General features: G+C 45.0%; 1 protein-coding gene across 2 annotated transcripts in view; it reads right to left on the bottom strand.

The window, feature by feature from the left end:
* The window catches only part of GFPT1 (glutamine--fructose-6-phosphate transaminase 1), a 35,577-nt gene extending 17,942 nt beyond the window's left edge, over positions 1 to 17,635 (bottom strand). For both annotated transcript variants that reach the window (XM_066593052.1, XM_066593053.1), the window contains exons 1-4: positions 17,499 to 17,635; positions 4,602 to 4,709; positions 4,226 to 4,333; positions 898 to 1,023 (exon numbers count right to left, since the gene is read on the bottom strand). In XM_066593052.1, coding sequence (XP_066449149.1) covers positions 898 to 1,023; positions 4,226 to 4,333; positions 4,602 to 4,709; positions 17,499 to 17,505 — 349 coding nt within the window. In that variant the 5' untranslated portion in view covers positions 17,506 to 17,635. The remainder of the gene's footprint in view (positions 1 to 897; positions 1,024 to 4,225; positions 4,334 to 4,601; positions 4,710 to 17,498) is intronic.
* Between the last annotated feature and the right edge of the window lie 9,642 nt (positions 17,636 to 27,277).

Genomic DNA, 27,277 nt, shown 5'->3' with positions numbered 1-27,277 from the left:
CATGAACATAACTCTACACGTACAACTAATCAGCATACCAAGAGGAGCAACTGCATAAATAGCTGGCATTACTTATTTTATACTGACCCTGACTTACAGCCCGTATTATAGAGCAGCGCTGCATTCATAATTCTTGCAGGCTTCAGAGCTGAAATCATCTAGCATGTTGGAAGCTAAAGTTGGACTAGGATTCCAATTTGGATAATAGAGTTGGGAAGAGGGAGAGGCGTGGAAGGGAGCAGAGGTGGTTTGTGCTAACCCTTTCCAATCCACTGTCTGACCTCTGAAGACATTATGATTTAAGGCTGTACAGCTCTGATGTTGGGAGACGTCCGTCGGGGTTCTCTTACTGTATATTGCCAGCCTCTCTGCTGTCAGTGCCTATCCAACGTGTCACCTCAGCATATAGCGCCGTTGTATAACGGCAGAAAAAGAGTAAGCCCCCTAGGAAAACCAGGATACAAATTGGATTGGAAAGGGTTAAGATAGTCCTTTTACATGGGCAGATTATCGGGCCATAAAGTTCTTTCAGAATGCTCCTTCACCGGACAATGAAGCCGTGTAAAGTGACAACGATCAGCAGATGAACGAGCAAATGATTTGTAATCAACTGATGGGAGCATAAACATATTCATTACTTGGCGGCATGTCTCCCGGTATGACCAGGGAAATTCACAGTTAGCCTATGGGAACAAATGTTCGCATTAGCAATCTTCAGTCCCCATAAGCGGATTCTTGGCCAATGGGAAAAAATAAAATAAGTGAAGTGATGATCGACACGAGTGTTGATCAGCACAAGATCTTGGCCATTGCTTTTGGGTGGAGTATTACCAAATGTACACAGCTTAGCTCATAATATGCAACTTTTCCAAATTCCCAACAATGTAGGTTACATACCATTGCTTTTGTCAGAGCGTTGTGGGTGGCTGTTTGTAGGGCTGGGTTCTCCATGAGTGGCCCAACGGGTATGTGCAATGCCCAAGTGAACCTCAAATTCAATATCTAAATCCAGGTCTTCTTGTTCTGTAAAATAAAAAAAAATTTAAAAAAAAAAAAAAAAAATATATATAATTTTTTGTTGTAATATATATATATTGGTGCCGCAATCAAAGTGACAATTTCCAACATCACATGGAATTGCTACTAAAGCAGTTCACTGGGCCAATCTGTATAGAGGTTCTATAGATAAAGCTTGTGGGATACTGGTATTTTTCCCGGTGAGGCCATTGCGTTAGTGAACAAATGGTTTTAATTTAACAAACCAAAATGATCTGTCTGCATTTCACCTCCCTGCAGTCAGGGGGTAGAACGGAGAACAGAAGACAGGAAGGAAGGGTTAAGTATAGGTTACTGTGGGGGATACATTCATGTGTTAGCGTTTTCCCGTTCTGAGGAATTCATTCTTCTCCAGCACAGGGGGTATAAGGCTTGACTGCTCTTTAGTGACAGAGGAGAGGTTGTCCTTGTAAAATCCCCACATCTAAGGATGGCAATTCCTTCCAATCAGGAGCATGCATTGGCAGTTATGGGGGCAGTTATGTGCCTCCTCTCCAACCCCTCTCCGCCCCTTGCGCATGAGGACGACGTATATCGGCTCGGCGTGAAAACCGAGCCGATATACGTTCGTGGGAATGCAGCCTTGGCCTGTAAGAAGACCCTTTAAACAAGTGTTGGTTGGCTTGTTAGAGATGCAGTAAAGCTTTAAACGTTTAACTTGACTTGTTAGAACTTTCTGTGCCACAGTTTGTTTCACATGGCTTTTGTTGTGTTAACTTGTTGCTGAAAGGTACCCTATAGTCTCCTCTGTCCCTACTTTGCGCTGCTTCTGATCCCGTTTTTCAAGCAGCCATGATGGCCACCGTCATTTTTTAACCAGACTGTACCCTGCACTGTGATTGTCCAGTGCTGAGCAAACAAGCAACTCTGGCCAATCAGAGCGTAGGTATAGTGCGTTAGTAAGCCAACATACCAATGTACTATGGGTTATAAGGTAGTCTAAAGTTGGTGGTGACCATCTTAGCATCCCAAAACTGATGCAATAGAGGGATACAGGCAATATACCCTGTTTTTAGAAACTAATTAGTAATGCTCATACACCCCTCTGTTCTATATCATTTAACCATTAGGCATACCGTACATACTTGAGTATTAGCCGACCCTAGTATAAGCAGAGTCAATAAGTTTTACCACAAAACACTCGAGTATATACTAAGAAAAAAAACAAAACAAAACACAATACTCACCTCTCAGCTGGCGTCTGTGTCCCTGGCGTCATGCTCTCCCAGGCAGTGCAGCAAGCTGCTTCAGTCTTCTCCCTGCTGTCATCTCCCTGGCTTGGTTTTGAAATCACCGCCATGAGCGCTGTGATTGGAACGAGCGCCGGCCAATCACAGCCAGCGGTCGATAAACCAATCACAGCCAGTGATGTCATTCACTGAATGGCTGTGATTGGCTGGCGCTCGATCCAATCACAGCACTGATTGGATCGAGCGCACCGCCGGGGAGAGCATCGTGCCGAGGACACAGACACCGGCTGATAGGCGAGTATTGAGGGGTTTTTGTTTTGCTTTACCTTACTAGAGTATATAAGCCGAGGGGAGCTTTTTCGGCACATTTTTTTTCTGCTGAAAAACTGGGCTTATACTCTAGTTAGTATATATGGTATTTGCCATTCAGGAGCCTGGAAAAGTTTTTAATCCACTTTCATGCAACCAAAAGAGTCAGCTATGCCTACAACCTTCACCGCTGTAAGAGGATCTATTTTCTCCCCCCCAACTTACAAAAATGGCTGAACAGCATTTCTCACAGGTCGCCATAAGAGGAAGAGTCCGGGACTTATCGGATTTTACTTTTATTTAGGGGAAGAAAGGAAGGAAATAAAACTAGAATAAAGCTGGATTATCCTGCAGAAACTAGTAAGTGAGAAGCATCCAGCTTTGCAAGCTGGGAATTACGAGCCGTGTTATTTACCCCGTATACGTTCAATTTCCTGGAATTCTCAGTGGATTTGGATTTACTTAAACGTTTGATTCCATTATGAAACCCTCTGGCAGGCGCTAAGCGTTAGTGGGGGGCTGGAGCAGCAGGAGAGCTGGAGGGGGCGCCGAGCAATACAAATACATGACATTTTCCTGAAACTGTTTTTGTTGGAAAACAAGTATCTGGCACAAGCCTCGGGCCCGGCGAAAAGCTTACAACGTGTTCAATTTCACGTCATTAGGAGACTCGAGAGAAGCCTTGCCATCATACGTCCATTAAGGCTCCACGTATGCAGACGGCACTGCAAGTATCCGACTTGCGCTCGTAACCCTTTAACAACCGCAGTATGCTGGATTTTGCCCTGCTAGGGGGTAATATTGGCCCCACTGGTCTCATCACATAAAATGAATTGGCTAGCAGTAATTCTATTTAATGGAAAATAATAATATTTCAGGATCTTGTTACCATGACAACTGAAAATAGCATACGGCCCTAGGAAGCAACAATCTTACCCCGAAGTACTCTTGTTTCCTGATTTTGGCATTACAAAAAAGTTCAAGATGAGACTATGACAAAAGGTGCTCATGCGTAAACTACTGTATTTTGAGGATCTGCAGGAGACAAACTTTTAGGAACTTATACGGTGTGGATTCCATCTCTTCAAATGAGAGGGGGGGGGGGGTAACTCGGCATCGAAAACTGCATTCAAACTAGATGCTGCGGAGTGTCCGCCGCAAATTCCACCCCGTGTAAGCGCAGCCAAGGGGTTGACCACCGGGACCCGCCATTAATCATGACAACAGGGGTCTTGAATCCCAGATTTGAATGGAGCCGTTGTCATGCATGTGCACTACAGTTCCCTTCAATGGAAACGGCCAAGCACAGCACAGCACTTTACAAGTGTAGGAGATCAAAACCAGAAATGGCCCTGGCCAAATCTTAAGGCTCCTTCACACTGGCGAGGGCGGTATCGGGCTGTGAATCAAGCCAGAGGTTGCCCTCACCATCCATGTGAAACCCATGGATGCCAGGCATTTTCACGTGAAAATAGCCTCGCATCACTACAGGGCTGAGGGATTTCCCCGCCATGGCTGTCACAGCCGAGGCAGAGGTTCGCGGAGTTCCCCCATTGCTTTCTATGGGGCCGGCGCTGCTGCCACGGGGCCCGTTGAAAACAATGAACAATATAGCAGAAAGTTAGGATTTTTTTCCTGCATAGCATCTCTCCATCGTAGGAGCTACGTACTGTTAATCTCTTCATCCAAGGCCTTGACTTTGCCCTTCTTCTTGATGAGCTCGATCTTGTTAGCATTGTTCTCCCAGTTCTTCTCATTGCCGCCATCAATTCCGACACCTATGTGAAACAGAACAATGTGTTAAACTATTGTCGGTCTTAAGAGTCCCCCTGCGTGGAAGAACCAAACTAGTATTTAATATTAGACTTCAGCACAGTTATGTACCCGGACACATTAAACATAGAATCAAACAGACTCCCTGGTGAGCTTCTACTTCTACACAAACGGTAAATATGAACAAGCAGAGCTGCAGTGTAAAGTATAACGAAGAGACAAACTGCAATAAAGACTATACATGTAAAGGCAGAAAATTATAGAGCTGCTTACCTGCAGAGTCATAGCCTCTGTACTCCAATCTCTGAAGACCTTTGATGAGCCTCTCAAGGATCTCACGCCTGGTGCGAGGCACGTGGTAGTTGAGGTACGCAAAAATTCCTATAAAAATAAGGTATACCATTATTTGGGAAGTTACTTTACTTGCTGGATTTATAGAAGGACCCCCACAGCAAAACAGAAAATGCCAGTATTAATAGGATAACTTAATGTGTGGATTCCTAGAAAAATTACCCAAAAAATTTTTAAAAAACACCATATCATGCAGTTTTGTGAAAAAGTCAAATCCACAGCAATCTACATTAAAACACACAAATCAGTCATGCGGATGATCCACATATAAATCCACTATTGTGCCCAATTAAGATCATGAAAACTCTTCCTTGCCTCCGAACGCAGATCCTTTCAAGTTCAGCGTTTCCTTGACAGCATCTAATTACCAGCGTGCGTCGCGTCACCATCCTGCAGCTATAGCTTCGATAAAAATAGCAGTTCCAGCTTGTAAAAATAGGTCAAAGACCGAGATTAGCTGGCCCAGCAGAAACGCCTTCCTAGATCTGGCCATACCCAAATCTAGGGGTGAGAAGAGTCCTCAGTGAGAGGGAATACCGGGTGGGCAATAATGAAGACCGCGCCGTAAGCCCAGATGCGAAAAGCAGTCATGACTAGCAATAATCTGCTAAAAGCCCCCTTCACACAGCACGATTATCATGCAAATCGCTGGTTAGATCAGGTGGTTTGTACGATAATTGTGCAATGTGAATGCATGCAGTGAAATTGATCAGACCTTTCATGCAGACCATAAAGTCATTGTTGGTCCACCAACCGTTTAAAACCCTTTATTGCATTTTGTATCATATATGATACAGTGCACATTTCCATATATTTCTTAAGGGAATGGTTCTGCCTCTCTACTGCATGATGTACCAGATATGAGACATTCCATGGTATTACTACACGGTTCTCAGAGAAGCCAATAGTTGGTCAGTTGCAGATTATATAGAATATAATTTTTGTCATGCAGGGAAGGGTTAAACAGGTTGGCGTTCATCTATGTCCAACAGTCTATTTACGAAGATCCTGCTGTGTAAAAGCATAGGAGCGCTCATCGCTGGGATGACTGTTGGGCGCCCAACAGTCATCCCGTGTGAAAGGGACTAAAGCGACCCTCTAGTCCTGGACAAAAAGATGGCCGATCAGTCTTTCTGATTACGTGATACATACTGTGCATAGTTAGTCTAAGGGTACGGGTCACACATAGCAGAAAAGCCACACCAACATCTGCATAACTTCATGTAATAAACCATACCATTAGTGCTTCACAGCCGCTTTCAATAGTATGTATGAAGTCGGTTGTGGATCGGCGCCAACTATGTGGATTTTCGGCTACATGCTGATCTGACTAGCCAGTACTGCTCATGGGGTCAGCACTAATCAAAGCAGGAGTCGTGTCTGAAGGCTCATTTTCACGTAACAATTGTCACGCAAAATGCGTTCAAATGAATGAAAATGCGTGAAAATTGTTACATCTAAATGCAAAGCCATCGCGAACCAGTCCTTTTAGTAAAATTAAAACAATCGCCGGTTTGCTGACTTCTCGCTACATCTAAACGTAGCGAATCTCAGCGATGATCTGCCTCTCTAAACATTCTGCACGAACAACTAGCGATGACGTCACCGGCTTGTGCGTTTATCTAGATGACAGTCGTCCTGTGTAAGACCGGTCTCCCATGGACAGGTCAGATTCCGCATGAGAGAGTTTGCAGCAGAATCCGGCTCTGACCACGGCTGGCGTCCACGCAGAAATACCCGCACGGCTGACAATCGCGGATTGCGCGATCCAAATCCGGTCAGGTGAGACCGGCCTAAATGGGGCATTAGTCTAATGATACATACTAATACAGTATGAGGAGTGGTGCGGCCATCTTTGTTTGTCAAGGACCTGAGGGTCCCTTTAAGACTTAAGCAGATCTTTCCAGGTCACCGATCAACTCCATGTATATATTTAAGCATAGTTAATCAATTTTTCTCATTTGCATAGCCCAATTATGACTGCAATCACTCAGAATAGTTGCGCTTTTAGTCAGTTCTAGTAGTCGTCTAACCGGTTATAGATCAAACAGTAAAGTTGCTAAACAGCATATTATTATGACATCGTCAACCACTTCCTAATTTACTGTATATTACAGATTCCAAAATACCCCCGGTCACCACTAGGGGTGCTATGGCACTGTCATCCTAAAGATCTTACCACTCAGAGAAATACAAACTCTGAAGTTTAAAGGGGTATTCAAGTTGCAACAACTTTTTCTGCATGCTGAAGAGTTATGAGATGTTGTCATATGCTTTCAGAAATCAATTTTGCACAGTTTTCAAGATCTCTGCTTGCAGTCATTCTATCAGAACCCTTTGTCCTGGTCATATACGATTGCCATGCAGGTGCAACGGCACATTTGAAGACAGATCTGATGTCTGCAGTAATGTCATGCACCCGCGTGTCCATCACACCACAGCTTTTTAGGCTTCGGAAATAAACAATGAAGGCTTCTAAATTAAATGACTGCAAGCAGAGATTGTAAACCAGCAGGTATTGATAAAGAAAGTTTGGTATACTGGAAACATGAACAACGTCACTAAACAATGAATAAAGCTTTATTTGCTGAAACAGTAATACCCCTTCAAATGATTCCATGCCCATGTGTGATGATGCCAGTTCAGACTATCCATTTGTACCCGTCTGATGCAGGTGTATTTTTACTGATCGTTGTCAGACAATAGTCCCCTTGTTGGGGAGATAAGCTGCAGTCAAGCGGAGGAGGCAGCTGCCGCCGTCACAATCAGCCCATTTTACCCAATTCGGCAAAGATCACATTTGTCTAGTTAACCATTAATACGGTTTTACTAAGATTTTATGCAATGACGCAAGGTATAGAAGTTGCATCCAGACCTGAGGGGACCCAAAAGCCCCTCTGCCACATATGACAACACTATTATGACGACCAGCAGATGTTCGTCTACTTGAGCGATCCAGAGAGGTTGCCAAATGGGGACGTTGCTGGAGTGTCACCACACAGCAATGTGACATCCTGCGGGACACAATCTACAATTCCCCGCATCTCACCTGGTATCCAATAGCCTTTTTAGACGAGCCGATTAACGTTTGAATGAGCGAGCAACGTCATCTATAGCTTCTTCACTCTCGGGCAGCCCGTTTAGACAGGCAGATACATCGCTGTCTCGTTCAAACAAGAAATCGTTCAGTTCTTCTACTTCACTTATATAGCGAATGTGAAAGACCGAACAAGCGCTATTTAAACTGAATCAAAAGTGAAGAGCCTCCATGCCCACCTGTATTACAATCCCTTATCCAAGATAGAGGCGGCCCAACAGGGTACTAGAGCCTTCATGCCCACTGTATCCCTGCTTGTATCCAAGCTAGAGGCGCTACAACAGGGTACTAGAGCCTCCATGCCCGCCTGTATCCCTGCTTGTACCCAAGCTAGAGGCGCTACAACAGGGTACTAGAGCCTCCATGCCTGCCCGTATCACATCTTGTATCCAAGCTAGAGGCGGTACAACAGGGTACTAGAGCCTCCATGCCTGCCCGTATCACATCTTGTATCCAAGCTAGAGGCGGTACAACAGGGTACTAGAGCCTCCCTTCGAGGGGTCAGTTTTCTGCAATAAATATCCTTTTGCTCTAATATTGTAATCACTTATATCAACATTACATTCACACATAGAAAGATTCAGGTCATTCTGACAACTTCTTCTAGGGATTGTTTGTTTTTTGACAAGCAGTGTATAAAAGGTTTCCGGCTCCAAGATTCCAACTAGGAAAAATCTTTTAATAAGTATTATTGGTCGTGTGAAGTTCCTAGCCCAATATGAATTATATTTTCAGAATCGGGTGGGCCAGCTGAAAAAAAACAAAAAAACACACATCTAAACTCATTGAGTTAGGAGCCTCATGATACCCCAAATCTCATATCCGCATACCTGGTAATAATAATAATCACTGAGTAGATCAACTCATGACCGATTGGGAATATATGCCTGGAATATTTCTGGAGGATCTCCTGCAGAGATATGGCCAAAATGTGGAATTATAATTTTTCACAGGTATGTATGCATTTACCGCGCCCTTCTGTGAATGATCTCAAGAGGGGAATGGGGAGGGTGTCCTTGGGAAAGCTTTAAACAACTCAGGGGTCAGAGAGACGCAGTGTCAGACCTTTGGAAATACGCTATGGTGGACTTTCCCGTTTGTTTTCTGTGACTCCACACTATCAGAACTTTGGGCCGAACATTCCAAATCTGGTATCATTTCCTCATTTTATTTTAAGAGCTGCCTGTTGTGTATACCTCTAGACCTTATCTCCACTGTAACATCTTTTTTTGTGTATATATTTTATATTTATCACTGCTAGTCTTTATTGGAATTTATTAGTCAAACCTTGTCCGTTTTAAAACAAACCATAACTTGTGTTAATAAGTCATAAGTGTTGGTTCCAGCTTACCGGAGAAACAAAAGCTTGTGTTAGCAGCGAGTGTGTGTGGGTATTGTAGAGTGCTGGAGTCATTAGACCAGATCAGGGGGTGATTGGAGCTTTTGTTCTACATGTGTGCAGAAGCCCGGAAAATCTGGGTACAAATCCGCCTGTATTCTAACGACTTGGCGCTATCGATCCCGCTAGAGTGATCGATTGAGGCTCTGCCATGACAAGAGCGCTCAGATTAGTCAATCTGTGATAGAGGCGGGATCAATCGGGAACTCTCCCCTCCGTTACAGGTACAACATTGCTCATTCTCCAATTATTAGGAACATGGCCTGTTAGAAGGGACTAGTTAAACATAACCAATGCCATAGGCTGCACACTATCCAACAAGCGACATATTTTCATTAGACGTGAACACATGGTTTAGCAATTTAATGGCTTATTTAAAAGTGAAATATTTAGGGATTATAAGTAATATCAACTCAGGCTTTTGCTATTGAAGTGATTGTTCTGCAATGGTTGAGCTTCACTTTAAGACACCTTGCTTGCATATTAATTGTACAGGGCCATAACATCCATATAAAGAAACATTTTTTGAGCGTGCTACATGCAAAAATTAAACTATCCGTGCCAGATCTCATATACCCTGTAGGCCTCGCAGCATCCTCCAGGTACTTCTGCCAGGGTGCAGACACGAGGAACGCTCCATAGACTGTTGTCTGTGTGGGAGTTGTGGTTTTGAGATCTCAAAAGTAATCTTTATAGAGTGTGTGGATTGCTGCCAGCACAGGCTATTCACTTCACATCCCTGACTAAAACACCATTCACAGGCGGCCGCGCAGCACAGAACACAGCCTCCATAGTCTTCTCCCAACACCTTCAAATGCTTCTTGTACTACGTGAAATCCCAAGTTCTGCATTCCTGTTCCATATATTCTGTATAAGAACTTCCATTACTGGATGATACCAGACTCCTTCATTTTCAGGACTGATGGAGATTCTAGAGGTCCGACCTCCACTGGCATATGCCGATTTACAAGATGGGAATACTACATTAGAATTTCCAGAAGGGTTCTTACCCACTTTATAAATTCTGCCTCCAGAAAGTGATGGCTCTGATTGGCTGAGAGCAATGCACACAGAACCAATCACTGAAGCGCTCGCTGAATCAATGCACCAGCTGTGATTGGTTAAACGAGCGCTGCTCTCAACCAATCAGAGCCATTGCTTCCTCAAGGCGGAATTTATGAAACCCGCGACCAGCAAGTGACATTTTCCTAAGGAGTGCAGGATGTGAAGCGGAGATACGGAGACCAGTGGTTCCTTTGTGGCCTCCCACCCCTCCTCAATGCATAGTGATCCCCTCTATGGGCCCCAACCCACCTTAATTCATTGTGATCCTTTTTACTCCCACCCCACCCATAAAAATAATGGCAGACCACCATGCCCCCAGCTTGACTGGCACTTTCACAGAGCACAGGGCTGACAATAGTGTATGCATCCCCAGCGCTTCTGAGGAGGAGAATGGAGAGGGGAGACTAATGTAGGATTCACACTCTTCAGTGGGCCAGGGCCGCGCTGGGTAAACAAGACCATGCGAAGGTGCTTGGTAATGTTAAGTGTGGCAAGGAGGGGCTGTGGGCCATCCTGCCTTAAGGACGGGTCACAACTGAGACCTCTATAGCTATGCCACCATAGAAGTGACAACATATGGCTCAGGCCTTGTTGGAGGTTCAGCTGCGGCCCATCGATCGTCGCTCATCATCTGGCTCAAACCAAGCTTTGTAAAGAAAGGGGTTGTCTATAGTTAGAAAACTCATCCAAAGTTTTGCTATGGGGCCCCAGCTTTTTTTTTTAGCTACACTCCTATTGCCTGGGGTCAACAACAGGTGTGTTCCTACATGCAGAGTCAGGCAACATATTAAGTATTCCCTTTACACTGAATACCAATTACCTGGCACAAGCGTCACACTGGCCTTTAACGTTACAACGAGAATGATCTCCTTGTTAAGAGCTACAAGTCTATAACAGTTTTATAAGACAATTATGAGTTATTAAAGCTTAAAAGGTTTGTAATGGATTAGCCATAAAAGGCTGGATACCTCCAAAATTAGTGCCACACCCCTCTATAGGTTGGGTGTAGTATTGCAGCTTAGTCCCATTCATGTCAACAGAGGTGAACTACAATACCAGACCACCCTCTGACCGGTATGGAGTGGTCTCTGGAAGAAAGCTGCCATGTTTTTCTAATCATTATTAAGGTCTTTAGATTTGTAAGCTCCACTGCTTTTACACACAAGTTATACAACATTGACAGATCAGGAAAAGTTGCAATAGACCGTAGTGTAATTGCCACGTACAGAACAGGTTCACGCATGTAAATGGGGTGCCAGTTTGGCTTCACCAACTTACAACACTTTTTCTATTGATGTGCGTAGCCGTGATTCCCATGAAGCTTGTAGGAAATCAGGACAAACTTTTTATTTGTCATTTCCATCCACACAGATGTGAGAAGAATGGAGTCTTCCAAAAACTTACATCTGCAACACAAACGGTCTTGAACGTTGACCTTGAAAGAGTCAACAGCTGGAGAAATCTGGATGGATTTCTACAGACAACTCATAATGGGACTTGATTAACATACTACATTCTAATAGAGCGAGGCTTATTAGCATGGCACGAAGAAAAAGGAAAAAAAGTTTAGGAACCCACCAGCTGTGATTGACTGTACAAGTATGGGAGAAGTTTCCTTCATGCCAAAAAGTCACCCGCAAGCCAATCACTTCCCATGCGTTTCTGGATCACACCAATAACCTTAGGTCAAGTGTAGAGTAAAAGGTTGTCACTTTTGTTCTATTATATGTTGAGGATAGGATGGGACCACCATCAAGAACACAATGAGGAAATGGAACGGGTCTTCATTTATGGTGGGAAGTAGTGTAGTTATTGAGCTCATATACAAGAGGACACCCTGAACGCCCAATCCATACCCTGCTCCAAACATATGCTTCAGTAGAGGCATGCCTGTACTTCTTGTGGGGGAAGCACGCTTACCATATCAGCTCGGTGAGTAAATACTGTACCAGAACCAAGCTCATGACATAAATACAGCCCCAGAACCAAGTGATTGAGTTGCGGGGGCGCTGACCGTAAAGCCGCAGAACAACAATGATTCTTATAGTTCCACAAGATGCCAACGCATGGGGGAAGAAGATGATTTGGCCAGGCGGACCTGAGAGGGGGTGATCACCTTGCCCCCCCCCACCCCACTTCTACAAGCTGGTGGTCGGCACCCTGTAAAACCACACGAGTTGCCCATAGCTAAAGCTGGCCATGCTAGTTGTGATACTTGAACTGGAAGAAGGATATTCCATTGGTTTTGTTCCCTTATTGTGGACATATAACACTGCATCCCATAGGAATATATCACGACATGCGATTTTCGTGCATGTACTAGATAATTGCCATGGACCCTTGGCCCAATGGGTGTCTAGAGCAACTCATGGTGAACTTTTATTTCTGAAAGCATTTTGAGGCTTTGGACGAACTCCTTTTTCCCTCCGTAAAGTACAATGAGGTCCCTGTAAAAGCTAATGGTCTGCAGCAAGAGAAAGTACATGCTTGTATAATGAAAGCCAGAAACAAAGTTGAATGGAGCCGATTGATGTGGCGAGCGAGAAGGGTCAGATTACCTAGTGAACAGGCCGTGATTGCCAGGTAGTCATAGTATCATCTTCACAGTATGACGGAAATAGGTGTCATAAAAATCCCCATCCGCTTTCTGAGTTCAGAGCTTTGCAGCGAGTATTTAAACACCATTATTGATCGGTGCCGTCCCACTTGGGACCGAAGTTCAAAGGTATCTCTAAAGAAGGAGTTAGTGAAAGGCTGAATTATTAAAGGGGAGTCAGAAGGGATGTGCAAATAATTAGGTTCATCTATCAAACACCAAAGTATTGACAACTGGGGCCCAATGGTTTATCACTGGTCATTATTGCCATGACTGTAGCATTTAGAGGGTAAACGGGCATACAAGTTGCACATCACCTTCTTTATCGTGTTTCCCCGAAAATAAGCCATACACCAATTTTTGATTTTTTTTTTCAGGAGGCTTTAAATATAAGCCCTACCCTGAAAATAAGCCCTAGACTACATAAATAAATAAATAAAAAATGAATACATTACCTGACCAGCGCTGTCCGCGTCACTCCCGCTGCTCTCCGAAGTGGAGTACTGCGTCCTGCACTCCTTGGCTGCCGACAGATCATCACTTCCTGATTGCTTGTGCCCAAATCGTGACTCCAAATGGAGTCTATGACTAAATGATGATTCGGACAAAATCATCCAGGTGCTTTCATTACCCAAGAGTTAATTAGATTTGTTCCAGTTTAGCAGCTATTTAGTTTCAGGGAAATCTTCCCATAATGCAATACGCAGTGAATAAAACCCATTGATTCACACAGGAGAAATTCCTGTGCATCGCAAAACGCACGTAAATAGAACTGATTGTTTGTAAGAAGTCCTATCTACATGCACGTTTTTCCGATTGCTGCAGGACAGGAGAAAGTGCGGTATGTCCCATTTTTTTTTTTTTGAGAGATTGCCGAAAACACGCCAATTATTTGCTATGGGCAAGTGAAAAATGTATGCGAGCGGTTTACATTTTCATATTGAAAAACCACGTGATTTTCACAGTGCGAAAAAAATAAATAAAATTGCATGTTCAGTGATGCAAGTTTCTCGGAAATCACATTGCACTCACATGGGGGGAAAAAAAATAAAATATATATATACCGTATATATATATTTTTTTTTTTTTACCATGCACAGTATCCGTCTTCGTTTCTCGGACCAATAACACGCTTGCCTGTGTGAAACCAGCCTAAAGGGGATGTTTAAAGCTGCGACACAGGCGACAAAAATCATACGATTTTCTCGCAATTTAACAGCACTACAAATTGCATGTATGTGAAGCCAATGCTTTTCAATGGGTTCTTTCACATTAGTGATGTTTGTAGGCTTCTATATTGCGAGGGGGGGGGGAAATCGTGGCATGCTCAATGCGATGGCTGTGACTTAATCATCGAGCGCTGCGGCTCAACCAATCGGATTTTTGAACCCCCTGACCAGGAAGCGCTGGCTGAAGACTACAGATAAGTGATGCGGGAGCTTCAGAAGGAGACATACGGCAGAACAGACAGCGCCTGTTAGGTAATGTATTTTATTGTTTGGGGTTTTTTTATAATGCAGCTCGGGTTTATTTTTGAGGTAGGGCTTATAATTCAAGGCCCAGGGAAAAAGAGCGCTACAAAGTCATGTAGACTTTCTAGCGACACACAATCGTGATATCGTGGCAATATCACTGTCATTCGTGTGAAAGGACTAAATACCCATGCTTTTATTATTTTAACACAGCTAGACCTATAAAGTAAAAAAAATTAATTAATTATTCAGCAACCGCACAACCCATTTAGATATGGGCCAGTATGCAAGAATCTTCATATGGAGCCACGCAGAAAAGTATTTTCAAAGACTGTAATGATTTGTAGGCCCTTTTAAAAATGAACGCCGCAGTAAGGAGAATTTTAATTCTAATAATTTTAAAAATTGTATACTAACCCATATAAAAAAAAAAAAGAAAATACATTTTAAAAAGTTACTCAAAAGAACCATCACCAAACAAATCCATTTTGCAAAAACTACATATTCTCAACACTATTTACAGACTGCATGGTTCTATTCTCAGTAAGGTCGCCCCTGGGGTTACAATGTAACTGATAACCATTTCAAAAGACAATGACAGCTCAAGAACAAACAATAGTCAAGTGACCACAATAGTGGACAGAGACAAATCCAAGTGCCTGGACAGAGATAAGTTACCAATTTGCATCATTATCAGCAAATGCACATTCAGCAAACTGCTTTGTGAAATGCAAAACGCCTAGAGAACACAAATCAGTACAAAGAATAATAGCAGCTCACCATTGTGACCAACCCCACTGCCCCCTACACAGAAACCCAATTAGAACTTGTCTACAATTAGATCTATTTATTCAGGCAGGACTGTAACTGGATAAACATCCTGGGGAACAGGATCTACAGAAGGACCAGCCAAGTCACAATGTAGCCTACAACCAAAGACCCATTCTACCAACAGGGACATTGCCAGGACCAAAAATGGCCAACAGTGGCCAAAACCTCAAGTGTTCTAGTAGAGAAGAGGTTTTCCATTCCAGGACTACATGGGTAATGATGACAAGGGTTCTATACAACCCATAAACATCCAAGGTGGCATTCCTATAACACTTCCAAAGCTGGCCAAGGAGTTTAATTTAACAATCAGTTTAATTTACCCCATTGCTTGGGTATATATGTATAAATCTTCATGCAGACAGCCACAGTGTTAAATCCGCCCCTTATGGTGACCACACTTCCTGCGGATGATCCACTGTAACCGCATACATATCACTGCTAATTGCCGAGCCGCACCTGAACTTGTTTCAATTGGCAAGTCCAGGTGCCACCTAACAGTTGGCAGCGATCCACATCTGGTTACATCAAATCAACCACAACGTGTACAGGCATCCTTGATATATATAATTGATTACGTATAATTGATTACGGTAAGTGAAGCCTACGCAAATCCCTTTTATAAAACCCAAGAAAGAAGAAAACTCGCAACCACCTACTTCTAATAGTGGAGAGTATTAATACACCTCAAGTATCTTATCAGAACAATCTGAGAAGAAGATATATGAATGATGTGGCTTTAAACAAAATCCAGAATACAAGCAGCACCTTATCTGTCCTGCGCCAAACATGTTATGGCACATTTCTCACTGGATCACGCAAAACCGCATGCTAAATCGTCCTCAGTAACCGCTGCCAGCGACTGAACTACAAGTATCAGCCATATATGGCCTTAGGCAGGCATAAAAACCTAACAGTGATCGGCTTGTGCGAACAGGCAGTCATCTATGAACGACTGCCTGTTTGCTGGGAATGGAGATGGGCAGCCGAAATCGATCTCCCGTGTACTCCCATCTCCGTTTAGTCTCTAAGGCCACACTCACACATGTCGTCGGCAAGACGCAATTTTAGGACGCGGGTTCCTGCCTCTGACAGCGAGGTTTAACGCACTCCATCATCCTGATGGGTGATGAGGGGTGTTAATCGCGGCATAATAAAGCAGACAGCGCCCCGGTGGAGCGCATGTTTGCGAGGCCCCATTGAAATCAACGGGAGCGTTTTTACCATGGCGTTCAAAATGCCGCGGCAAAAAGCACATGTGTGAAAGTGGCCTTAGGCGGTGTTCACACCTGCATCAGGGGGGGGGTCATCTGCCTGCTGCATTATGGGAGCAGGAAAGCGAAACCCCCTAAATGAACGAATTCGCTAAACCAAACGGACCCTTTTGACTACAACTGGGTCGGTTCTGTTTCCAAATTAGTATTTACCGGATGAAAGAAAAAAGTCCTGTATGCAAAAGATTTTTCAGCCCGCACTTTCCGAATGTGAACACGGTCTTAGGATGGTTTCATACCTGCACGCAGGGTTTTGCTTTCCTGCTCCAGCTGGGAGCCCCAACCAGACCCCATTGACCATAATGGGGTCTGTTCGGTTTCCATTCAGCTGCCCACCTTTAAACAGAAGAACGAGCACCGCACACAGCACTTTTTCTTCCGGTATTTTGAGCCGGATCTGTGGTGGAATGAAGATTCCATCAGATGTGAAAGCAGCCAACCCTCAGAACACTGAAGGATACAATGTTGCAAGATTCTAAACAAACATTGTATCAGGTGTACACAAAGTAACAACAAGCCATGAACACCACTGGGGTGGTCAACAATGCCCCAGAGATGCCAGGGCATCATGGTGGCACCACCAACAAGGTGAGGTCTAGAAATAGTAAGATGTTACGCACTGATAACACATATTAAATCCCACTATAGACCCCCGAATAGACAAGTGATCCGATATAAGGAACACAAACCAAATATTTACTAATGGAAAATCATCACAATGACAGAAAGCGTTTGATCAACCGAATAGTTAAATGGGAAATTTTTGGCCAATCAGGAGTAACAGCTACAATAAGAACCGAAAATAAGTTTTTGGAGCATAAACCATGCAAAGATGGAACAGAAAAGGATCATTTCATCATCAGGGCCAGCTAGATCATCATAAGCACAACATCCTCAATACAAGCAGGGCCAGTATGGCCACATAAGACTGCCAGAGCCTGAAGACTGGTCATAATATAACGATCCCCCAATATCCACATAAGATATGTCACTGCCAGAAGATGCTATGCCCACTAAGAGGGGAAGTCCAGAGATGCCACCGCTCCATGACACAATGCCAGGAAGAGCAGCCCAAGCCTCACACTCACCACACATGCTTGCTCTTCTCTGTGCCGCTCTCCGTAGATGTCACAATCTCGCACTCCGTCTGCAGCTAGTACAGCCTCACCGACCCTACATAAGGACCACAAACCGTGCACCTGACGTCATCAGCACAGCCTCATTCTTCCTATTGGTCGACTCCTTGCCCGTCAATCCCGTCGCCGCATTCTATTGGGCACTCCCCTCCTACTCGTCCCGCCTCTATCGTGAATTCGTCCGTTGATTGGTTGAAGCGGGGGGAGGGCGTGGTATTCTGTTGGCAGGAGTGACGTGGCCGGATCCAACTCTAAGAAGCCACCGATAAGAGAGCGGTGACTCCGCAGAGTGGGCGGGGCCGAGGGGACAGGGCGGGGCTAAGGGGGACAGGACGGGCGGGAAAGCGGCGTCACTGGCGGGCGTGCCTCAGCTTAACCCCTCACACGTCGTGTCGTGTGGAGAGTTCATTCACCGTGGTGACAGAACCTCGAGGCCGCACGCAGTTATTACACTGGTCACACAGTTATCACACCGGCCTCACACAGTTATCACACCGGCCTCACACACCTTCTGTGGCGGCATTTTGATTTAGTTTGTAAATAACGCCACAATTTTCATGTATTTTTTTTCTTGTGTTTTTTTTCTATCATTCTGAGGCGCTTTATATATTTTTGGCCAATAAAGAGATCTATAGGAAAATGTGTGGAAAAAACCCAAATAAAAATGCTATGTTAAAAAAAAACCACAGTAGACTCAGAAAATGCACCAAATGTGCCGAAAAATACCACAAATATCGCAGTTTTTCACGCTACATTTGCCTACGGCCCAATGACTGATATCTGGCCGCAGATAATAAAAACCTTCCTCAGGCCGCTTTCACACGGCTGGGAATATCTCGCACGACTATGACCCCCGTTCTTTTGAATGCGGTCACACACGGGCAATTGTTTTCCCCCGGACTGCAATTCAGGAAAACAATCTGGTCATGTCCTACTTTGGGCGCCCTTGTAGCACATCGCCCATCATCTTCAACGAAGCCTGCGGCAGCATCGCACGGCTCTCCGCCATCGCTATTTCCCTGAAGTGAGGTCAGGCGGTCTTGATATAAAAATGCCTCACATCATCGGGAAAGTCGCATTTTGGAGAGCGCAATATTGGGTTTTGCGTAACGTCCTGATATCACCCTCGCCCGAGTGAAGTTAACCTGAGGGCTGCGTCACACGGGCGTATTTGCGTGCGCAGAGAATAAACGCATTGATTTCAATGGGTTCACATTTTCATATTCTACGCGTGCAAAAATAAAACCGCAGCACGCTCTTTTCTGCGCATTTGTGCACCAGCGGTCCCCATAGAAGTCAATGGGAGGAGCGCAAATGCTTGGAAATACATTAATTAGCCACTTCAAGAGGTGCTTCTTGTTTGCCGCCTGCAAAGAAGCACGCCCCGCGGGCGGAAAAACTACAGTCACATACGCCGATACCAGCGCAAAAAGGCATCATTCGTTCTGCTGCATTTTTCAAGGACCGAAATTGCATACGTCCGTGGGCATACTGCTGGTCCGCAGCTTCAGGCGCTTTACACACCAGACATTTTTTTTTATATATACAGACTGAGGCTACATTCACTCAGACTTAGCCCAATACCGCTCTTGCCAACGTGCGATTTTCACGGCAAAAATAGCGTTGATCCTGGGAAATTGCGATGATCCCGCACGTAAAAGGATCACAACTAGAGATGAGCGAGCGTACTCGCTAAGGCAAATTACTCGCGCGAGTAATGTGCTTTATCCGAGTATCGCTGTGCTCGGGTCTGAAGATTCGGGTGCCGCTGCGGCTGACAGGTGAGTCGCAGCGGGGAGCAGGGGAGAGCGGGCGGGAGAGAGGGAGAGAAAGATCTCACCTCCGTTCCTCCCCGCTCTCCCCGGCAGCTCCCCGCTCCGTGCCGGCACCCGAATCTTCAGGGACGAGCACAGCGATACTCGGATAAAGCAAATTACTCGAGCGAGTAGTGCTTTTCCGAGTGCGCTCGCTCATCTCTAGTAAAAACCCATTGCATGAACACCGCAAGGTCGTGCGTTGCAATGCGATAAAGCAGAAGCTCTGTAGGCAAACATGGGCGAGAAAAAAAAATGTAGCAAAATGCAGAAAGATAGACAGGCAGCGATTTCCAAATCTTGCAACATCGCATGAGAGGAAACATCACAAATGGGAATGAAGCCATTAAAAGCCATGGGTTTCATAATTCTGTGATATCTTGCGCAAAAATGGTGCTTTTTTTTCTCGCCAGTGTGAAGGCAGCCGTAAAACACAGCTGTAAAAATCGCAAGAGATTTGTGCATTGCGAGACGGACAAATCTCGCACGGATATGAACCCCATTTTTTTTAATTGGGTTAAATACATGAGTGATTTTGTGCGATGCGGGGGGAAAAAAATAATCGCAGCATATCGTATCTTTGGGCGTTCCCTCGGAATGCTTCGCCCATTGTTTTCAATGGGGACAGAAAACACATCACACAGTGTGCGACGTCCATGAGGTTTTGGAGGATCGCAATTGTACTGAAGGGATGGGGACATGGCACGTGCATGAGCGCAGTATTGGGCTGAGTTTCACGGCCTGCTATCGCTCTCGGCCGTGTGTCACAGACCGCATATGGCCCCAATATAACCTATTAGGCTAAACACATAAATATTTTTTAGCATGAGCCCATAGTCCACGTGAAAAAACTCATGGCGTGTCCTATTCCTGTCCATTTCACAGGCGAGAAATAGGACGCACCAATGCACATGAATGTCCTGATTCCGTGTATATCGGACAGCACATAGACCGAGACAATGGGAGAATGAAAATGTTATGGCTCTTGTAATACGACGACACAAAAGCAAAGCGAAAAGTGTTTTTAGTGTACAAAATAGAAAAACATAAAAACTGTATAAACTTGGCATCACTAGAATCGTACTGACCCAGACAACAATATCACAGAATTTACTCTGTAGGCTGCACACCAGTCCAAAAAACAATGGTGACATATTTTTCCCAATATCCCCCCCCCCCCCAAAAAAAAAAATAATAAAAATTGGGTACCCCTCCCAAAATGATACCATTAAAAATATAACTTTTTCCTCCTACAGCTTTGTCGACTGGAAACTTAAGAGTTATGGTTCTAGGAATGTGACAATGAAAAAAAAACCTGAAAGATGACTTGGTCATTAAGATGGAAATAGGCTTTAGGGCAGAGGCGTAATTTGAAGATTCGGGGCCCCAGTGCAAAATCTGTAACAGGACCCCCCCCCCCCCCAGCTATAAGGCTTTATTCATACTACTAGGCTCCCTATATGGAGAAGAGAGGCCTTATGGGCCCACTAAGGGTCCTGGGCCCGGAAGCAACTGCATCCCCTATAGTTACGCCCATGCTTTGGCGCTTTGGTACTGAGGGGTTAAAGGTTATTCCGATCTCAACAAGTTATCCCCTATCCACAGAATAGGGAATAAATTGCTGATCAGTGGGGATCCAACCATTGGGACCCCTACATATCCCAAGATTTCAGCTCATCTCACAGTGTAGGCAGCAGAGGCCATACATGTGTGCCTCTACTCCATACACTACAGTAGGACCACTGGAGAGAGTTGAGCTCCACTACCGGTATATCCAGCAGTCCTATTGATGTGAATGGAGCAGATTCCCACTGATCAGCAATGTATCCCGTATTCTGTGGATAGGGAGAACTTGTTGAGATGGAAATAACCCTTTAAAGGATCTGCTACTAATGTCTTAGCGCTGAATACCACAGAACGCCTATTCCTGCTATTTAACAGGTTTCAAATTGTGACCCAACACTAACTATCACCTTGGTTGGATAGATGTGGGTGATGGACGCCTTTCTGGATTGGACCTGGCTCACATAAACTGGGTATCCCTAATATATCCACAATCTATCAGGTCTAACGGCCAGCTACCATCCAGACAGAGCGCCCACACCCTGGGGATGTTTCTATTTACCATCTAAACACTATATATTGACCAATGAGGCCTATATAAGCCTCCCTCTGTGTATTTAACGGACATCAATAGGTGGGGAAATCACACAGGCCCCTACTGTGCGGTATTATATTGACAACCGGCATTCTAGCAACTTGTAAGAAAGGTCGTGAGACCAACTAGGTGACTATTGTATTTCCGATCAGATACTTACCTGCTAATGTAGGGCCGTTCTACTATACTGTAGAGCTGGATCTACCGGTCATCAGGTGGTGATGACACTGATAGGTGTATTTGTCTGTCACGGTTTTGGAGCCACGTTTTTAAAGAAACAAATACAAGTTTAGCTGAGGAGCCTTATTACCAAGGGGAAAGAAGAAAGTGCAAAAGCTGGGCTACAGGTAAACAGAAAAAACCAAGATTATGGCAACCAGATTGATTGACAACTGGCAAGTAGAGGGAGAAAACGTGGAGGCAGTGACAGACTTCATATTTTTAGGTGCAAAGATTACTGCAGATGCGGACTGCAGCCAGGAAACCAGAAGACGTTTACTTCTTGGGAGGAGAGGAAGGACTAATCTCAATAAAATAGTTAAGAGCAGAAACATCACACTGACAACGAAGGTCCGCATAGTTGAAGCAATGGTACCCCCATAGTAACCTATGGATGGGAGAGCTGGACCATAAGGAAGGCTGAGCGAGGGAAAATAGACGCTTTTGAACTGTGGTGTTGGAGGAAAATTTGCCTTGGACCGCCAGAAGATCAAACCAGTCCATACTCCAGGAAATAAAGCCAGACGGCTCACTGATGTTAAAGGCAAAACTGAAGTACTTTGGCCACATAATGAGAAGACAGCATACGTATGAGAAGATGCTGATGTTGGGGAAAGTGGAAGGCAAAAGAAGAGGGGCCGACCAAGGGCAAGATGGATGGATGATATCCTTCAGGTGACAGACTGGACCTTGGTGGACTTGCCGGTGGCGTCAGCCGACAGAAAGCTGTGGCGTGGGCTGGTCTACGAGGTCACGAAGAGTCGGAAGCGAATGAACGAATAAACAACAACAAATAAAAGTTATATTTTAGGAATCTGTTCTGTGAGAACTATAATTAATAATTCTGATTCCTCTACACTGTGAAGCAAGCATAATGTAGCCAGTACCTTCTCTTTATACTTAAAATACCCATCTGACCTTTTAAATGTAACATTTCGATGACAACGTGTATATTGAACATGGCAGACTGTCATACAGCTTCTACATAGATATGCCTACCAGCTGCATCCCTGACAGGTAGACAAGCAGCATTCTTATATTAACTGCAGCTCCTGGCAACATACTGCAGACATATGTTCTGTACCTAAATATGTATCCAGGGGGGTTTAATACGATGGCATAAAACCAATTGTGACGTGGGCTGGTGAGACAAGTAGATCTTCCATAAAGGTAATGACAACTGAAATATCTTAGAAACAACGATATCATCAAATAAATCATCAGCATCTAAATACACTGAAAATCAGTCTTCCACGCCACTTCTATTGCTGAACAAGCGCAAATACAGAAGTGTTGAATCTAGTATATGCCAGACTTGAAGAGCACCGAACAGAATGGGCAGCATTATGCATTTATACAGTTACTAGAGATGAGCGAACACGTTCGGCCCCGCCCCTTTTTCGCCCGAACACCGAACTTTGCGAACACCTCGGTGTTCGGGCGAAAAAGTTCGGGGGCCGCCGTGGCAGCGCGGGGGGGTGCGGCGGGGAGTGGGGGGGAGAGGGAGAGAGAGAGGGCTCCCCCCTGTTCCCCGCTACTGCCGCCCGCGCCGCCGCGCATCTCCCCGCCCCCCGGCGGCACCCGGACACTTACGCGCGAACACTGCAGTGTTCGCTAAAGCCGGTGTCCGGGTGCGGATGTGTCCGTAACGGACACGTTCGCTCATCTCTAACAGTTACACGTTCAAAATATTATACATTATGCATATAAAACCTTTTATAGTCTGTGGGTTCTGTGCAGCATGTGCCGAATCTGGCACTTTTGTATTTGGCGTTGTTCGCCTCCTAGGGTGGAACCAAACAATGGAACTGTCAAACAGCCGTGTGAAAAAGCTTTCACTTGCGGGTGACAACTGCCAAAATTAAAAATATTACTCAACTGAGTTTCCGTTTGTTTCCTGAACCCAGTACCTTAACAGTAAGGTTTCATTCATACAAGGTAATTTGCGCAGCTAACTTATACGCACAAAAAACCCCACAACTATTAGAACCAATGGTTTCCTATGGAAACGTTCAGACCAAGTAATTTTAGGCATGCAAAAAAAATAATTTAAAAAAATTGCACCTAAAAAGATAGGACATGAGCGACTGAAATTCCCTGCTGCGTGAAAATATAGGTCTTGACCTATCTTTGGTGCGCAATACCAAAGAGTGTCCATAGAGTTGGAAAGAAAGGGAAGGGGGGGGGGGGGGAGTTCTGCCGTGCCGCTAAACCCAGAAGCACCATGTCCCCGCAGGGATGAGGGGACTCCTCGGGGATTTCCGTCATCTCCTCAGGGGTTCCCTTTATTGCCGAGGACTGCCTTCATCTCAGCAAGGTTGAAGGGGTTCTCCAGCAGTGGGGCTGCAGGAATTCCCCAGCAGCAGGGAATCCCTGCAGCCCCGCTGTTGGGGAATCCTTCCAGTCCAGCTGAGATGTAGGGGAAGCCTCGAGGAGATGAAGGGATTCCCCGGGTGTTCCCATCATTTCTGCTCGGGACTAACAGGAGCTTACAGTGGAATATTTAAAACTTGCTGTTTAGACGAAAAAGGGACTTTGGGGCTGCTGTGGCTGCAGAGGCGATAAAAACCAGCGATCAGCAGAGATCCTTGAAATGACCAATAATGCTTAAATAGGGCCAGGTGTGTTCTTTTCCCAGTGTAGTATGCAAGGTAACTCCTTCTCCCTCCCTTTTTTCCAGCTTCCATAGAAGACTGTGGGAGCTTGCTGCATCTCACGTCAAAAGATAGGGCAAGATCTATCTTTTTACGCAGCGTATAAAACCAGCAACCGAAAACAGTCACGTATGTGCTATTTTTCCCAGCGTGATTATTTTACGCATCAAAAAAACGTTTATCTGAATGAAGCAATTGAAATCCTATGCATCGCATGGTCACGTTTTTTTCGCAGATTTTGTTTTACGCAGCTAAGTTCCTGCGTAAATACGGTCCTTTGAAAGCCCTAATGCACAGTGTGTATCTGGGAGAAAGCGAATCTGGTGTAGCAAGCTGTGATTGTCCAGGCCCGGAGGGTTACTTTAATCCTTTTAGGACCAAGCGTGGTAAATTTATGGCACTTGGTCCTGGGCTTTAATCCCAGCCAATAGCAAAAGCATACTGCAGGACTAAAGCTTCTGCTCTTCAAATTAAGCAGGAGAAGGTTGGGTCCTCAGCTGTCAGACACAGTGGAGGAGCCGGAGGAGAAGGGGTATTTAATCGCTTCTGCTTTCCAGGCTACAAAGTGCACATTAGGCGCTATGTACTAAAGAGAAAAAGCGGAAGTGTTATTTCCACTATTCGTCCCAGCAATCATGTGACTGCCAGGTGCTCCCTGCCACAGCGGAGCTGCAAGGTCCTAGCATATCCTGATCAACTCTATTAATGACTGATGTCACTACATGGAGATGTTTTCCCCTATAACTGGGGCTCCCATGGATGCCAAAGCTACAGTGAAATAGAAGAAAAAAAAAGACGACGTGAATGACCCCCAGAGGTCTTACATGACGTCATGGGGGACATAGATTTTAAAAATAGTTACAAAAATAAGTTTAAAAAAATTACAGAATTACATAAAAATATATACATAAAAAAGAAAATGACCCAAAGCCGTCGCCATCTGCGCCCTGTAATCCAAAGCTGTACAAATTATATATCAAAATATCCAAAACAAAATGAAAAACCCATTCCTGTACTTTAATTTAGCATAAATATACTCATTTTAAAAATTGTAAGCGAAAATAAATATTTTTTAAATAAAACTAAAAAATGGAAACTAAATTGCGTCTTTGTTCCTGCAATTTTTGAGCGTGAGTGATGGTTTTTTTAAAGAATAATCTCTCATCAAATTGCTGCTGCCTGCGATAAAATTGTGCAATCTTTTATCGCGAAAGTCAATAGAACAGTCCAATGGTAAAATTGCATCGCAACGCGATGTGATAAAAAGGTGTCACCATAGGGTAACATGGCAGCTTAAAAAAAAACGCAGAAAGAAAACCATGCCACGATTTTTTGTTCTCTCAACATCGCATAAGTGAAAACATCGCTAAATGGGAAAGAAACCATTGAAAATCATTGGTTTCATAAATCAACTTTTTTACTGACTCTCGCGTTGCGCGATTTTATCACCCGTGTGAAACCACTCTAAGGCTGCATTCCCACGAACGTATATCGGCTCGGTTTTCACGCCGAGCCGATATACGTCGTCCTCATCTGCAGGGGGGGGGAGGCTGGAAGAGCCAGGAGCAGAAACTGAGCTCCCGCCCCCTCTCAGCCCCTCTGCACTATTTGCTATGGGAAGAGGCGGGACGGGGTGGGGCTAATTCTCAGAACTTATCCCCGCCTCCGTCCCACCTCCTTTCATTGCAAATAGTGCAGAGGGGCGGAGAGGAGGCAGAGACGAGGCCGAGAGGGGGCGAGAGCTCAGTTCCTGCTCCTGGCTCTTCTACCCCCCCCCCCCTGCAGATGAGGACAACGTATATCGGCTCGGCGTGAAAACCGAGCCGATATACGTTCATGTGAATCCAGCCTTAGGCTGCATTCCCATGAACGTATATCGGCTCGGTTTTCACGCCGAGCCGATATACGTCATCCTCATCTGCAGAGGCGGGGGGGGGGGATGGAAGAGCCAGGAGCAGGAACTGAGCTCCCGCCCCCTCTCTGCCTCCTCTCACCCCCTCTGCACTATTTGCAATGAAAGGAGGCGGGACGGGGGCAGGGCTAAGTGCCGAGAATTAGCCACGCCCCATTCCGCCTCTCCTCATTGCAAATAGTGCAGAGGGGCAGAGAGGAGGCAGAGAGGGGGCGGGAGCTCAGTTCCTGCTCCTGGCTCTTCCACCCCTCCCCCCCCCCCCCCTGCAGATGAGGGCGACGTATATCGGCTCGGCGTGAAAACCGAGCCGATATACGTTCATGGGAATGCAGCCTTAGTCTGCTGTCACATGGCAGAGAAAATTGTGCGATATTTAAGCGTTGCGAGTGATTGTTATTTCCACATTGCGGTGCGGGAAAAAATCGTGGCACGTCCTATCTTTGGACGTTCCCTCAAAACGCATCGCCCATTGTTTACAATGAGGCCGGAAAACACATTGCACGCCAGTGCAATGCGAGGTTTCCCATTAAAAACATTGGGGAACACTTGCTGATTGCTACTTTAAGTGATGGGAGGCGTTTTTAAAGAGAAACGCCTTGCATCTACAGGTAAATCGCACGTTGAGGCGTTTCACAGCCCGATCTCGCACTCGGCTGTATGTAGGGAGCATAAGGGGTTAAATTAAGTGAAAAAGGTAACCCCGAAATAGCTGCTGCCAGGCCTGTGCAGCAGAAGAGACCAGCATCTGATTACCCTTATCCAAACCTTGCCTCACCAGCCAGACTCCTATGGTTTCCTCTGCTTCTTTTTGTGTGATAATTGTGAATCTGGGCTTTCCCCAATTATTTTAATTAATACAATTAGTAGGAGCAGATATATTAACAATAGCTATGTAGAGTGATTCAGTGGGATACAAAGCATAAGAAGACACAGGGGTTATACTAAGAGATAATAATAGACAATGTACAAGCTTA

Source organism: Eleutherodactylus coqui, chromosome 2 (assembly GCF_035609145.1).
Source record: "Eleutherodactylus coqui strain aEleCoq1 chromosome 2, aEleCoq1.hap1, whole genome shotgun sequence".
In the NCBI taxonomy this organism is placed as follows: Eukaryota; Metazoa; Chordata; class Amphibia; order Anura; family Eleutherodactylidae; genus Eleutherodactylus; species Eleutherodactylus coqui.
Note: the sequence above shows the minus strand (reverse complement) of the source record. Positions and strands in the feature narration are given on the sequence as shown.